We start from the raw sequence: 17,487 nt of genomic DNA on the forward strand, positions 1-17,487 counted from the left end.
CACGTTCAACAAATCAGTTTCCATGGCGCAGATTGATACACCGTAACGATCCACGAGTTCATGATGACGACCATAAAACTGTAGTGATGACTTCAAACTTGTAGCAAAATAACCCGGTTCCAGAAGTCTATTTAGTGCGATACAAAAAGTGTTTGTAGTTTCGGCAAGCTCTGGCAAAACGTATGAGTTGCAAGACACCCTAAAGTAATTAGTCCGTCTGTGACAAATTGCGTGCGAGCTGGAACTTTGTTGACTTGAGGTGTCGGTTTTTGATATTTGGCACGAGGGTAGAACAGCTCTAGACGATGTGTCCCATCCTTTGACCTCAAGGTCAAATTAATGATTTGGCAATACAGATTTGTCTTGGGCTGTTACTTCGTTGACTTTACATGTTAGGTGTAGGCTTTTGATATAATGGTACATGTAGATCAGCTCAAGATGATGTGTGGCATACCATGGCTGATAACTTTTGTCCTCAATGTAAAATTAATGATGTGTCGGGGCTGGAACTTTGTCGTCTTAAGGTGTAGGCCTTTGATATTTGGTATGAGGGTAGATCAGCTCAAGATGATGTGAGGCATACCGTGGCTGATGACCTTGAACTCTGACCTAAAGGTCAAATTAATGATTACTGTAATCAATAGGAGTTAGGGTGCATAAGCTTAAATTCCAGTATAATTTTGACCCCCCCAATTGCTCATACTCACTATATTAAAGTTATGACGGGGCCTTACAAGTCTGAAAAAAGTGAACCAAGAATTGTGTCCTTACGACTTTTCTTTATTTTCTAACAAACATTTATATACTGTACAACAATAAGCACCTTAGTAATAATAATCACAACTCTTCCTTGCCAAACCTTACAATGTCAGAAACGATCATGGGTTATCAATGAACAACTTTCACATTTACCATTTTCATCGAATTGGTGGAAACTGGTTTACAGTTTATACTAAAAAAAGAATAATATCAAATTTGAAGGCTACAAGAACAGTACCACACCTCCAATTATAAAAAAAAATATATTAGGTAGCACTCCAGCTAAGAATCATGCAAAATGTGATACATGGTTGGAAAGCCTACATATTTTTATTTTTGATATTTTGTTTAAAATGCTAAACGTAAACAGAAATTAAGATTTGGTTTTTCATATAATCCATGCTCATAGGAGATAAAAATTATATAGAATGCACTGTAGATTTCAAAATTAAGGGAGATAACTCTGTAAATGACACTCAAATACAATAGAATCTACTGGATTTTCAATGTTGATTATCTCCTAGGAGCAGGCAGATTTGAATTAATAATTACACATTTCATAGTATAAACCCATAAAACAACTTAAGTAGCAGTCTTTCTAAAAATCAGACATAAGGTGATTCATGCATGTCAAAAACTCACCAAACTCAGTTTTATTTCTTGTTCAGAAATAGAAACTGATCACATAACCAGTCTTAGTTTTTCATTTGACTGTTGCGCTTTTGAGATAAAAATTCTATAGATTGTACATGAAATTTGCACTTGACAAGAGTTATTGGTCTTGATTTCACTTCATTTGGTTGATTCTAGTGTGAGATGAATATATGATTCTCTAAAGAGTCCAGATTTGAATGCAGAAAAGATTACTTTTATGTGAAAATATAGCATATGTAAACTGAAAAAGCATCGTTAGTTTGGTAGGTTTTTCTACACCATGAATCAATTTACCATGGGCAGTGTCTGAATTTTATTTGGACTGGTATTTAATTACAAAAATAAAAATATGTAGCCTTTTTTTGGGGTGTATCACATTTTTCAGATTTTGCATGATTCTTACACAGACATCTACTTAAATGCTTCTATAATATATGTATCATTTATAAAGTTTTTTTGGTAGATTTCTGTTCCCATTGGCTCTCATTGCTATGTCTCCCAATCTTAAGCTTGTTGACCCCAGCTGACCTCATTATAATTGAAGAACTTTTCTGGAATGGAAGTGAATGTGAAAGTTGTGTATTGTGAATCTTACAGTACTTATTATATAACTAGAGTATGCTTCAAATAATGCAGTACATTCTAATAAAATCTGATGTTAATTGTTAGAAAAGTCTTACACAGAATGGTTACAGCCCTTTACTCCTGTTATTTGAGTATTGATTTAAAGCAGTAACTTTCACTTTGATGACATCAAGATACTCGGTTAGGACTGATCATCGAAAATTCAAAATTCCTGTTCCCTAGTATTCAGTTCAGCAGGTCCTTTCCTCAAAAAAAGTTTAAAAGAGTGAACCAAAGCTATATTATAAATTGATAAAAAAAATACTAGTACTGCAGGTCCTCTCATCAAAAAAGTTGTAAAGAGTGAACCAAAGCCATATTATATATTGATAAAAAAAAATACTGTCTTGGTGATCAAGGCTAGGTCTCACTAACAACTTCTAACATTTCCATTACTTTACATGTTAAAAAGTAATTTCCAAAGTTTCACTGTGAATTCCCAGGACAAATGATACCTTAAAGTTGCATACCATTGTGAAGCTTGGAAAATAAGGCTTCCAAAATCATTATGCTAATGGTACCATGATTGTAGAAATTCTTCACAAAATCTACTTGAATAAATAATACTGAAAATCCACATTTTTACTTTTTCTGCTAACTGACAGCATGGAGGCAAATTACTCACACATGTAAACAATACTCATACAATTTTGTAGTTAATTACATACATGATTTTAAAGTACACATTCTCTGCTTTATTTTGACTACTTTTAATCATAATACACACAAATAATGCACTTACAATGCACATGTCTACGTTCAGTGTGTTTTTGGTACTACATAGGGGGGGAGGTGGCCATTTGACCCGGAAGTGGTTAGTGAGACCTAATGTTCTGGGTATGCTCCCCTTGATTAAATGACAAACACCTGAACTTCCTTAGAGAGTTAACTGAAAGTTGACTAGAATCTGAAGAATTTAATTAGATGATAGTCATTTAAACATGGCAAGACTAGCCTTATCCCCTGAACTATATGCACTGTAATTTCTTTTATTTTTCTTGCAAGGACAAAATATTGTGATAACATCATTAAATATTTGAAATATACTGATACTCATAAAAAATACAAATACATGACTGAAAGTTCCAATCATTTTCACTAACTAAAAAATCTATTCATTAACTATAAACACATGTACATGTATTGTCAATATGACAAAGATAAAATTACATTATATTATAAGACATGGCAAAAATCGTTGAAAAAGGACAATAACTCCAGCATGGCTTAACGGATTAAAACCAAAAATAGATCTCATCATGCTGAACACATTTCCATTGTCAGAATTTAGCTGAACCTAACAGTTTAGGAGATATATGTGAAAAACTACTGTCTGACCCCTATGTCTATTTTTAGTAACGGTGGCCATGTTTTTCGACAAATCAAAAATCACCACATCAGTTCTATGCAGGATAACCCTAAGGAACATTCATACCAAGTGTGGCTTCAATTAGTCCAGTAGTGTAAGAGGAGAAGATTTTTAAAAGAAATAACATAAAAAATGGCAAAAATTGTTGAAAAGGGGCAATAACTCCAACATGACTTAACAGACTAAAACCAAAATTTGACCAGAGATAGATCTCACCATGCTGAACACTTTTACCTGGTTCAGAATTTAGCTAAATCTAACAGTTTAGGAGATATATGTGAAAACCTACTGTCTGACCCCTATGTTCTATTTTTAGTAACAGTGGCCATGTTTTTTCGACGAATCAAAAATCCCCATATCAGTTCTATGCAGGATATCCCAAGGAACATTCGTTGCACGTTTGGTTTCAATTGGTCAAGTAGTTTCAGAGGAGAAGAGTTGTATAATTGTTGACGACGACGACGGACGCCAAGTGATAATAATAGCTCACCTGACCTTTGGCCAGGTGAGCTAAAAAACCTTTTATAGGATTATCCTAGTAATATTTTTGATGACCATCTTTTTAAAAACTACTTCAACCCTTTTCCTATTGGGAAAATAAGTGTTATTTTCTTAAATTGGGAAAATTAGATCAACCATACAAAACCTTGATTTTGTAGTAAAAATGATTTATTTTATATAGAATGTCAAGAAAAAGACACTTCATTAACAATTAATCAGTATACCTATAATACAAAAATGTATTGAACAGAAACGCCATATCCTACCCTTTGACTTCCAACTGTGAAATACTTGATCTTGTTTTTAGCTCTTTTTTTGTTGAATCAGGAAACTTACATTATGGGAAACAACCCTATTTCTGAGGTAACTTAAGGCAAACAATGGCACTGATCTCCCCTAAAAAACATCCAATTATAATAACAATGTAATCTACATTAAATGCCCAGTCTTCATATTTATTTTCATTAAAATTTCCTCAACAGTTTAGGAGGAGTTGTACTTGCAAGTTAACCTTTAATTTAAGTTCACCCCCTTTGCAAGCATCCAACAATTACACTAAATCACATTTGATGGGTAAAAGGAAGCACACTAAATACTTGAACTGACAGACAGAAAGATGGAGACATTATAATACTCCAAAAATTAATCTGAATTTATCGGGGTAACAATAAGTTTTTCATCTGATCCACTGAGCGCACATTTACGGTTCTCACTAAGGCTAATACTACAATATCCCTTTCTCCAAGACGAGGAAAAATATAATGAACACATATAATACTGTACATTCTATATACAAAATTTAACACAATAAATTAATGAGATCCATATGACATCATGGAATCATTACCTTTGGAATACAAATTTGTCGAAATTCAAATGCAATACAAGATTCATTGTTGTGTAAATAATATCAATAGTTAACTGTGAAATACAACTATTTAATTTAGCAGACATTTAAGGAGGTAGGTCTAGGGTAAGGGACATAACTCTTGAAATCAGTTATATGTTTGTAATTATATTCAATTTCAACAAGGCCTATCAAGCTTTCATTTGAAACAGAATGAAATCAGTCCAGGTTACTTTAATGCTTACATGAGATTGATGTACAATGCTAAATACAAACGTTCCAATGCTTTTTGAGAGTTGTGTCCCTTACCCTAGGTCTTCCTCCTTAAAACAGGGATATAAATGAGAACTGTCCAGCTGGACAGGGCAAGCAAATTTCATGATAAGCAAGTCCAAGTCAAACAGAACTTGCCCCCATCGGCCAACTAATTTCAGTTTAACATAACATTAGGTCAAGTTAACTTCACTCTGGGCCAGTTAAAATTTTTTTGCAAACTTTCATGATTGATGAGCTCTAGACAAATGGTCTTATTTCTACCCCCTATTAAGGAGGTAGACCTAGGGTAAGGGACACAACTCTTGAAATCAGTGATGTGTTTGTATCATATTAAATTTCACCAAAGCCAATCAAGCTTTTCTTTGAAACTAAATAAAATTAGTCCAAGTTACTTTGATGCTTACATGTGATTGATGTAAAATGGTGAATACAAATGTTCCAATGATTTGTAAGAGTTGTGTCCCTTACCCTAGGTCTACCTCATTATATGGAACAAAATTTATAGTTAATCTGGTTAACTTTGGCAAATGGTTTCGTTGTTACTCCAACAATAATATACAATGAGCAAATATTCTTTCTCAAGAAATTCCAAAAAATTAACTAAACAAAGTAAATTCAAGATCAAAATACATCTTGTAATTCCGGAATAAAAGTAAGTCCCAATCAATGTTCTATCTAAAATTTTGTACTGGTTGTTAGTCAAGATTGAATAACACTTCCTGTGAAAATAAAGTGATGGTATTTTCTTCTTCTTCAAATGATAATTAATCTCTTGACATAATTTCAAAAATACAATGAGAAAATCACAACCCATAATTTTGTTTTAGTATTCACTTCACAATTTCAGATCTATATTTTTCTTGCATTTATTATGCAAATCATAACATGAGAAGAAAAGTGAAAATTATTCCCTCCTATTAGCACTTAGATGATAGTTAAAATTACTTTAAATTTTTCATATTAGAACTGATTTTGATTGTATGGAAAATTTGACTGGTTACCCATTTGGCCTTGACCTTGACTCATCTGACCCTGTGGCATTTGACCCCCCATTTGACTGTGACCTTGAGCAGGCATCTGGCTTCCCATTTGTCCTTGTGGCATCTGATTTCCCATTTGATTCTGAGGCATTTGACTATCCATCTGACCTGAACTTTGACCTTGATTGGGTATTGAGCTTTGACCAGACATTTGATTCCCTTGACCTCCCATGTTACCTTGTGAAGTCATAGGTTGAGATCCCATTTGACCTCCCTGGTTAAGCTGACTGGGCATTTGATTAGACCCAGAGCCCATTGAGCTTTGACTAGGCAATTTTGGTTGACCAGGCATTTGCCCTTGACTTGGCATTGGTCCTCCACCCATTGACCCTTGACCTTGTGGCATCTGACCTCCTGACCTGTTGTACATAGCAAATCTTGGGTCCTGCCCTTGGTAACCACCATACTGCTGATTTGGCATGTTTGAATTTTGATTGTAGCCTTGCCCTTGTGGGAAGTTTTGTTGGCCACCTTGTCCAAATGATCCTTGCTGATTTCCAAATTGGTTACCTTGAAAACCCTGTTGCTGTCCATACTGACCTAAAAAGTCAGAAAAACTTAAAACGTTGACAAATTCCCAATCAAATATCAAGTCTTGAAAAAAATATTTTACATACTTTGTACATGCATATCAAGTACTGTGAAAGTACTGTTGTTTTTCCTGGATTTCGTTGGTAGGCCAAAGATTTTCATTGATGTATAAACTGAAAACCTCAAAACCACAAATTCAAGATGTGAAAAATGTGTTTCTTCCCTAATCCATGAAAATTGGTATCCATGAATTAATGAACTTTCACAGCAGTAAGGAACTATTGTTTCACTATTTTTTGGTATCAAAAGTCCTGTTATTAAAAACAAGAAAACAATGACAAACGAAAACAAGCTTCCTTTTATGAAGACAAACAATGTCTTAAAAAAATGACTAAATTTATCGATGAATTTTAGAATTTTCACAGTATTCACAAAGTTCTTTTAGAATATGGTCCACCAAATATTCAAGAAATGCGGGAACAATTTTAATTTTGTATTTGAGTCAAAATAGATGCAAGATTTTAACAAGAATTACTGTTCTTTCACTGATTAAGCTCCAGAACAATGCCAGACTTATAAAACTCTATTCTAGTATATATTGCTCTTCTCACCTTGAGCTGGTCCCCTCCTGTAGCCAGACTGCATCTGCATTGGAGGTCTTTGCCCTTGGCTCATGATAGGGCCACCTTGAGAACTAGTAGGACCAGGCATCATCTGACCCTGTGACATCATAGGCTGTTGCTGTGACATCATAGGTTGTTGTTGTGACATAATTGGTTGTTGTTGTGACATCATTGATTGTTGCTGTGGCATCATCTGTTGAGATTGTGACATCATCGGTTGTTGTTGGTTCCCATAGTTACCTTGTGGCATTCCAGCATAAGACTGGTTTCCCATTCCTGACTGATTTTGATCTGAAAAGAATGAATATGTTTAGTATTGAGAACTGTGTTTACTATTATTGCAGTTTTTTTTTACTGAAGACCTACATATGATTTGTTTTTTTTTTTATAAATCCAACTTAAATTTAATTTATGCAATTTTTTATTATTTTAATTAAAATATGTTGTTTCTACTTAAACTTAAGCACTAACATCAAGAATTATCTTTTGTATTCAAAACGTTAAGCATGAAGTAAATTTGCTCAAACATACTGTATCCAGGCTGTGACTGCATCTGTTGAGGCATAGGACCTCCTTGGTTAGGCATTTGTTGTGGCATAGGCCCACCTTGATTGGCAATTTGTTGTGGCATAGGCCCACCTTGATTAGAAATCTGTTGGGGCAAAGGTCCTGCTTGATTTGGCATCTGCTGAGGCATTTGTCCACCTTGTGCAGGCATTTGTTGTGGCATAGGGCCACCTTGTGCCTGATTGGGCATAGGCCTGCTCTGATAGCCTCCAGATCCTGGCATATTTGGGGCATTGGCTCCCTGTTGTTGCTGTTGATAGTTTCCTTGTTGACTTCCCATTTGATTCCCACCTGAACTGTCTCCTAAACATTATTTAAAAGTCAAATAAAACAGTAATTTTCCTTGATCTGAAAATTTTGTGATTTTGTAAAATTGTATTCAACAAGAGTTCACAAGATCTAGCTGTTTAAGTGCGACTGCCATGTCAAATGGTCTTCCCATCACTATATGAGTCCTTGTGAGAATACTGCTACTCCAAATTACAGCTTGGATGATGTCATTTGTTGTATTATTATTATATCAACTGATGTACTTCTAGTCTTTTTAAAATTTCCCCCAAAAGTATGAAATAATTCAACTGACTGAATTGTCATTATTTAAACCATAGCAAGGACAAGTAATAAACTTTTGGCAACATAACTGAATGCAATGACAAACTACTACCTGTTTAAAAAAAAAACCAAAGCAGTGTCATGCAATAAGAGGCTATAAATACTACCAGTACATACTATGTGGCATTTGGTTTGGCATACCCCCAGGGGGCCTCATTTGGTTACTTTGATTCTGAGCCATGTTTGCGTCATGGTATTGTTGCTGCTGTTGTTGTCCTGGTGGCTGAGAATAAAAAAAAACAACATTCACTACCAATAAATGACAAAGACTGGTATTAGAATTTTAAGAATGAGCCATTTCTAATGATATTCAGGATTTCATTATTTACACTCTTAGTAAATAAAATTTTTCATGATTTTCATGGAAATTTTCAGCTGGAATGTGATAAATTGCACATTGTAATGTTTGTCCAATATGAATTTCCAATATTTGATAGGTTAGAACTAAGCCAATACAGAGACTGGACTGGAATTTGTCAAATTGGCAATTTGTACTGTATTTACAGTTTCTATAATATTTAAGCTTAACTCAGTCAATAAAGGTTACTACTGATCTTAAGATCAGTAATATGAAGTCTGGCGGTGTCTATGAGGGACGAGGCTATATTGTTATAATTGTTAATGTCTCGAGCAACTGGAATCTGCAAGACCACCTTTAACACATGCTGTGTCTGTGTTAAAAGTTTGAGGTCTCTTCCAACACAATGATTTTGAGCCATTCATATTTTGGCAGAGAATCTTGATATGTAGGATGTAACTGATGCTACATCAAGATAATAATTTTAACTTAATGATGTGTAAAATGGACTTCCATTATGGCAGGTCTTTGTACGCCTGAATAAAACATGAAGGAACTCTTATGATTATCTATAATAAGAAGTTGGAAAATCCCTTTTATTATTGTTTTTATAAGGGGTTTTACAGTTATCTAGCTAAGATCTGAAAACAGAGGGGTATAGGCAGTAGGCACTTTAGCAAGTAAAATGCTTAAAATTTTGTTTAAATCAGTAACAATGCATCAAATTTTCAGTAATTTTGAACACTTTTCAGTAATCATTCAAAATGTTCCAATAAAAAAAAAATAAAGGTCCTGCATGGTCAGTGACTGCCATGGGACATTATGCTCAATAAGAAAATTGGTAAATAAAGTTTCGGCATTTGTCACTAACTTCCACTGGGGATTCTTTCATTTCAAAAAATGATGAAATTTTTGGTTTTCACGTTGTAACATTGCGTTTTATTCCATATACAGTCATGGTCTGTGTAAAAACACTGACATCTTGTTTACAAATTATGTGCAATACACATAATTTTCCCTTAATGATATAGTTAGGCAAGAATATTCAACATATATTTTGATTTCAAACGTTGCCCTGTCTTCTTTTTTTTAGGTGCACAGTCCTGATTCAGAAATTATCGTTTTGGTTTTGACTGAAAATTGTCAGTGAAGAAGAAAAGGGGGAAAGTGACAACTATCTTTTCGTTTCAGAACACAGTTAGTTCACCTAAAGATGAATTGGTAACTCCCAAGAAAACCGGAACATTTGGCATTTTATAAAAACCGGATCAACTGGAATGGCCACTAAAAATCCACGGTTTACAACTTTGAACAGCGGCTACCCTGAATCCATAAATATTAAACTACTGATTGTAATAGTGTAATTTTGACCCCAAAGTCATAAAAATAACGGAAAATTCGTAATGGTTGATATGATATAGTGATGATTTGAGTACACTGTTTATCAAATTTTTATCTGTGCACCTTGAAATAATGAAGAGGGACAGAAGGACACAGATGTTTTAGGCTAGGTATGACACTGGGTATATTTTATGGGTTCATGTTACCAATGCTTACAGGTAGGAGAGCCTGTAGATTCTGATTAGAATCAGCTAGGGTAGCTAGGAACACCAAATTTCTGTGCAGCATCTGTTGATACCTAAAAGAGACAAAATAAATGGCTCAAAATCACTGTTGATACCTAAAAGAGACAAAATAAAGATTTAAAAGTCTTCATGATAAACCAGTAATCCCAAAGCCTGACTGAGGTTAGTAAACAATGCTTGTCAACTTACAGGCCACGTTATAACTTTTTAAAAAATTCTCCACAATATGATTTGGGTCTGTGGATAAAAAAATTCACTGTATCGTATGAAGGCTGTTATAATTTTTAATATTTTCATATATTCTTCATTACCATTTAAACACAAATTCAAGTTTCCGTGAGAACCTCATTATTCAAAATGAAATTAATCATTATTGTCTTTTTTATGACACAAATTACCAAATAACACGACTCAAAGGTGGGATAGTTTTGAAATGGCGGACATAATCACTGCTTTGCCTTTGGTCTTTCTTGCTAAAATCAAATAGCTTAATTCCTCAGATTATAATGCACTGTAGAATTCGAAATTAAGGGAGATAACTCTGTAAATGATACTAAAATACAATAGAAACTTTTGGATTTTCAATGTGGATTATCTCCTAAGAGCAGACAGAATGGAATGAATAAATAACCACTGGTTGCACTAGGGCTGAAATGATATGATACACAACAGCATGTTGTCTTCAATTTAGAATAAAAAATATTCAACAGATTTAAAGATGATGAATTTTGTTGAAGCCAGGTTTTTTTCTAAGAGTCTATAACTTTGATCTTAACAAAGATTATTGGATTTTTTCCTCATGTCCTCGTTACTATCTGCAAAAAAGTATCGTATCGTGACAATAGATACTGTTACATCCTGAGGTTGCACTATGAAATTAATTTAAAACTGTCATACATACTGCATGCATTCTGATGCTTTCCCCTTGTTCTGATAATCTGTTATGGCTTGTATCAACTGGTTGTTTTCATCAAGCATCTGAAATAAGAAATTCATAATGTGTCTCTACAGTCTACAGCTCACAAAAATTTATATACATATACGACTTATAAAAATTCAAACGGTTAAATATATTTAAGCATATTCAATATGTATTAAGTTAAGAAAAAAAATGCAGGAGTATAATTCATATGAAGATGACACATCAAAATGGAATTCATTCATGGTAGAAATTCATCTTTGGTTGCACATTACAAATGAAACTGAGGTGTACTGTTTTGTACAAGAAACATGGGGGAGATATTGATTGTGGGTTGAAGAGCATTCATACTTAAATTGAAGCAATACTTGTGAAGGTAAAGTAGTATAAAATGCATGCTATAAACTACTCGCAAAGATTCAGGTCCTCATTGAATAGAGTTCTCTCCTCTGCACTAACTGACTGTTTTTTCGAAATTAAAATGCAAAATTTAGCACTAACTTTAAGAATTAAAATCATAAACAACTGAGCATAAAAAGATACACATTCTTTTGCTTTTTTACAAAAATACCATGCCTGCTTACTTTTTCTGGCAGTTTTAAAGTGCCTGATATTTTAGAAAACCTGTTTTTTTAACAATTTATTTTGGGAAGGCACCCAAAATTTGTTACTAAAACTGATACATTTATTCATTATGTTATCATGGCTACAGATTTTTATGACAAAATATAAAAGAATATCAATCTTTTTTTTTTGTGGATCTCCATAATGTAAGGTTTTGAAAAAATATAAACTTTTTATAGGCAAAGTTGTTGGATTTGCTTGTTTGGGTGTTTTAATCAGGGACAAAGCTTAATGGTCATCTGGTCGCCCATAGTCACCATGATGTCACTTGGGCGACTTCACATCACTTTCCAGATCGCCGAGGTGGCAACTGCAGTATTTTTATTTCATAGCGCTGACAAGTTTGTGCTATAACTAGAAGTACTGGATGGTTATTTACATGTATAAAAACATCGCTGGTTTTATTTAAAATGGAAGTCACATGTTTTCAAACGAGGAAGCAGTTAACGAAATACATGTAATAGACAAAATGAAATCGGTGCGGCATAGTCAATCCAGTTGAATTTCATTACATACATGCTTTTTTTTCATTTCTGAAAATAATGAAGCAAGTTTGATATACATTTCAAACATTTCTACTCAAACAGCCAGTAAAAAATCAATTTATTTATTCCTAAATATCAATATTACAGTAATTTCAATGTACACATCGTTGTGCGCATGTCCATCAAAATTTAAAATTAGAAACAATTTGTAAACTTCCTGTTTCAAAATGTGGAAATTTATAAGCAGGGTTAAGCTTCCACAGAAAAGAAAAAATGAAGATAAGGTTACATACTTTCGCGAATATGAAAAAACAAAAAGGATAATATTAAATATTACAGTAATGTTTTGTTACATGTATATAGGCTCTGACAATATTAAAACTACAGAACTGTTTGATGTATACTTGTTTTTTCCAAAGAAAAAAACTGGGCCACTAATAATTTTGTTGGGCCCCAAGAAATAAAAGGTTAGTAGCCCAGCTGGCTCCTGCAAAAAAAGAAGTTAAGTTTTATCCTTGTTAATATGACCCGATTTCAACAAATCGTCATAAAGTTATCTGCAGTGGCCTATCTATAGAGTAGAACCTTTATTCTTGAAATCAGGATTAAAGTTCATATTATTTGTAAAGAGTTTTGGGGCATCCCCCACAAGAAAATTTCGAAAAATTAGATATCATTTCTGCAATCTGAGAGCATCTGCAAGAAAAAGTGAGAATAATGATGATTGAAATAAACCAATTTTCTCAAGATTTTTTTTTTAAAATAATCATATTAACTTTCTTATATTCTAAATACAACTGGCAGGACAGCTGATGATTGGAGGTCAATTATACCATATCCATGAAAAATACAATGTACATGTTTAATAATAATTTAATGACCTGACTTTAGAAATATTAATTTATTAAAAAGCTTCCAAAAAAATTAGCATTCTTGTCTTTAAAATCATTTACTGTCACTACAATTTATATCAAGGACATTGATACTAGTTAGTTATTCCTATAATGTAATTCGACAATTTGTGATGATTCAATTGTGGCGCAGGGACTGTTTGTTTATACAAGTATGCATATATTTTTTTTTGGGAGCGATTTGTTCCCACCATCCATGTTCCATTTAAACATCTTCACATCAACTGAACCATGCTGATTTTATTTCCATTTTTAAAATGTATGCAAAAGTTGTTTTACATCAAATACATGTACTTGGTTGATACCAATCCTGGTTAATTATTTTCTAGATTGGAAATCAATTTTTTTACAAAACAAATTTTTCCAGATTTTTACTTTCGACTGTATAATTTCTAAGCCATGTACCGGAAAACTTATTTTTACCATATCTATCGTAAAAAATATGGCAAAACCTTACAAGTAAACAGGTCTGCAAAATCCTGCAATCTATACCAAAACTGGAACAGTTCTTCCAATATTTTTTTATATTTGGAATGCTCTTTGCTGTCCCTCACTTTTTACTGATGAAAAATTCTTAACAAACTTGGCAAAATGAAAGATGGCATGAAGTGGAATTTGTTGAAAAGGGAACATGATACCTTTGTTTTGGACTTCGCTTGCACTCAAGGCTATAATAAATGCCTTCCTCATATTAAGTAAGCGAAGTTCACTCTTAAATGTAAAGAAATTCATCTAAAAATTCATCATTCTGATACTTTAAAAACCTTTTCCCCCTACAAAATGTACATGGCGATCCATTGAAGCTTCAGAAATTGCAAAAATGCTGGCAAAACAAAACAAAGGTTATTTCAATGAGTAGATCATTAAAAAAAGTTTGATGATGTCACAGCCATTACAAAATTTGGTCTATGAGATATCAAAAATTTTATATCCAATCAATAACTGTTACTCAGTGTTCTAGCTAGAATTTGAAAATAGAGGGGCACAGGGAAGAGGGTACTTTAACACCTAGCATGTATTTTTTCAACAAAAAAGGGACATTGATTTTGTATGTTTGTGTTAAGGCAGTAATTTGTATTCTTATTGCTTACCTGCCAACTTTTGAAAATGAAGGTCGCATCATAATTTGCAAAATGAGTAAATTTGACTGCATAATTAATATATGCAGGACACCTTAATTGTATTGAAAGACCTTTCTCAGATGACCAAGTTATTTCAGAAAACAGAAACATTTTATGTAACACATATATATAGAGGTGAGTCAGCTGAAAATGTATTATTGAAACTTTAAGTTCCCCTTGAAAGAGTTAAGAATTCAGTTTCAATATGACCAGGTTGTCGTAGGTCTTAACTCATGATGGTGATAAGGGCAAGTGATTCTTTACATTTCAGACATACTATGAGGTGAAATGTAGCATGAAATGTTACAAATATTCAATATTGCTCTAATTAAATATCAAAATCTTAAAAAAAAATCTTAAGTAAGTAGAAGGAATATTATTTCCTATAACTATTGCAATTACAACTTTTGGAAAATGTCCTATACTGTTGAAGATATAGAAAATTTTTAAAATATTGAAATTATAAGGGAGGTAACTGACATTTTGAATAAACAAACAAGTGCAATATGCAGTGTTACACTGGTAGTTCTATAAATTTAGACCTGTTAACTTGAAAATATTTGAAAAATTAATTGTTCAGTAGAAATTAATTATTAACCAGTGATTGTCTGTCCATAAAATTGTTATAGATCCAACCGGGATTCATTTTCTACTTGTCAATCATTATCTGATAACCCTGGTCAGCTGATTTATCACCGATAATTATACCTGAGGTTTACTAGAGGGTTAATTACGACAGGATGTAGTTCATGAAGGTGACACTTCTTAATTGGCTTGTGGTAATTTATTAACAAGAGTGGAAATCTGAAAGAGCCATTCAGATAATACTCAATAGGGACAGAGGGGCGCGGCGCCCCTCCATTTTGCCCTAGCTAGGACACTGTTACTTCTGATATTAAATTATTTAGTGTTAAAATAAAAAAAAACCTAAATAAACTTAGCAAAATTATAAATGGCATGAAATACATTTGTATAATTTGTTGAAAAGGGAACCCTATACTCTATGCTTCAGACTCTGCTCGCACTTAAAGCCATTGCCTTCCTCTTATTATTTGATTTGTACTAATGAAAATTCTGAAATTCATATGAATTGAACACCCATAATTTTACACACCAAATCCATATGATCATGTAACTGCCATCGGTCAGTCAGAGATCAACGGATCAGTTCAACTTCATGGACTATACATGGTAATTTCTACTTTCTAAACATGTGAACCTTTGTGGTCGGCCATGGTAACACAATAGAGAAACTAGTGAAGCTATGCACTATATTTACTGATAATGATGCGCGATGAGGTTTATTAACACATAGGGTGTGGGGGCGAAAATTCGCCATCGAATTCAATTACGAATGAATATTACAGCCAATCGCAAACCTTTTGAATTTGTGCCTGGTTCGGTTGTCCTTTCTTTTGTTGTGGTTGAACAAATGCGACTGACATGGTCGTAATATACTTCAGTCAAGCTGAACAATCAATGACTTCAAAATGTCAATTCTTTTTTTTTTCGAACCGCGTCAAGCAGGAACGCAGTGAAGGCGTGATTAAATTTATTCAACCACGGGTGAGGAACTAAACAAATGTCCGGAAACACTGGATATATATCTATCAGGAGCGGATACGTTGATTTTGGGGGAAAATGGGAATCATCTTTTCCTTTGCTCACTTTTTTTGTACGAAATCGGCAATACCTTCTAATAAATTCTTCGAATGAATTTAGAGAATATGCCGATGTCATTTGGGACACTCCAAATCAAACTTTGATAGAAAAGTTAGAAAATGTTCAAATAAATGCAGCAAGAATTGTTACTGGTGGGATAAGGCTTACTTCTTTACAAAAACTTTATGAAGAAACTAAATGGGAAACTTTGGGCTCCAGACGTAAAACTCATAAACTTGTTCTTCTCCATAAAATGTTAAATAACAAAACACCCAATTACCTATCAGATCTTATCCCTGATACAATTGCAAATCGCCACAATCATAGTACTAGACAAGTAAATAATACCGCTAACATTTTTACTCGCACTAATCTTTACGCAGACTATTCTTTACCTTCAACAGTAAAACTGTGGAACGAATTAGATGTAAATGTCAAGTCAGTAGATTCTACTGCAATCTTTAAGCGCCTAATCCGTTGTCAAAATGATAAAGTGCCACCTTACTATTATACCGGTACAAGGTTAGGGCAAATACTACATTCACGACTACGATTGAATTCTAGTGCCCTTAATTCCCATTTATTTTTTTTTAAATCTTGTCAATTCACCTAATTGTACTTGTGGCGAAGTTGAAACCACTAATCACTTTTTATTCCACTGTCCAAAATATCGAACTCTAAGAACTGAACTTCTAGCCTCGCTAGCAGAAATCTCTGTTGAAATCAATACAAATCTTATAATGTTTGGATCTAACCAACTGAATGATGATTAAACATTGCCATTTTTAACTCCACTCAGTTGTATATTATCATAGGTAAGAGATTTACTTGACTGTTTTGTATATTTTAATAAAACTAACATTCACTGTACTTTTGCACAGCAAGTCATTTTCCCTCTCTTTTTCATCTTCATTTTCTATGTCATATTGTGTACCAAAAATCTAAGTTTTCATCATATTTTATTTAATTGTTCGTAAATATTATTAGAGTACGAGCATGCGCTATTTATACAAATTTGTCATTTAGTTACCTAGGAAACGGATTTATAAAAGCTTATAAAGCATGTTTCCGAATCCTTTGCTTACATTATATGTATGTTATTATACTATTGTTTGAATTTCTCAATTAAATATGTTTACACTAAAAAGGGGGTGTTCAACCGTCTAAAAACCCCTATCTGGCATGAAATTTGTTATGCATGCACTGATAATTCACATGTATGCATTTGCATTCTAAAACTGATATGTTTTTTCCGAGTAGTTATGTTATAGGTTTTTCTTTTCTTATTTTTTTTTATCTTTGTCTCGACCCCCAAGACTCCAATTTAAGTTAAAAGTAACGATAATTTCTTGGATTCTCGACCACTACACAGGGGGCTTGCTCCCAATATGAAATATGCAGCCCAACTAGTATATATGAACACTGCCACAGTGGCATTCTCCCACCACAGGGGCTCTCTCTCATGCATTATCAAATAT

At 33.4% G+C, this 17,487-nt stretch overlaps 1 protein-coding gene across 1 annotated transcript; it reads right to left on the minus strand.

Annotated features, from left to right (window-relative positions):
- Window positions 1-759: 759 nt before the first annotated feature.
- LOC148617789 (uncharacterized) lies at window positions 760-15,876 on the minus strand. The gene is made up of 7 exons (XM_088585347.1): window positions 15,727-15,876; window positions 11,189-11,265; window positions 10,259-10,340; window positions 8,521-8,626; window positions 7,756-8,094; window positions 7,213-7,515; window positions 760-6,610 (listed from the first exon to the last, which is right to left on the minus strand). Exons 1-7 carry the CDS (start codon window positions 15,790-15,792, stop codon window positions 5,991-5,993), a joined length of 1,593 nt encoding a protein of 530 aa, XP_088441473.1. The 5' UTR covers window positions 15,793-15,876; the 3' UTR covers window positions 760-5,990.
- Window positions 15,877-17,487: the final 1,611 nt, after the last annotated feature.

The sequence above is a fragment of the Perna viridis genome, chromosome 5 (assembly GCF_037379345.1).
Source record: "Perna viridis isolate PV_CMFRI_1.1 ecotype Kerala chromosome 5, ASM3737934v1, whole genome shotgun sequence".
Taxonomy (NCBI): domain Eukaryota; kingdom Metazoa; phylum Mollusca; class Bivalvia; order Mytilida; family Mytilidae; genus Perna; species Perna viridis.

Coding starts and splice junctions, on each gene's coding strand:
- LOC148617789 (XM_088585347.1), bottom strand. CDS start 15,792: ATGTCAGTCGCATTTGTTCAACCACAACAAAAGAAAGGACAACCGAAC. Junction 10,341..11,188: donor AAAGCATCAGAATGCATGCA/GTATGTATGACA, acceptor TGTCTCTTTTAG/GTATCAACAGATGCTGCACA. Junction 6,611..7,212: donor CAGGAGGGGACCAGCTCAAG/GTGAGAAGAGCA, acceptor CTGACTTTTTAG/GTCAGTATGGACAGCAACAG.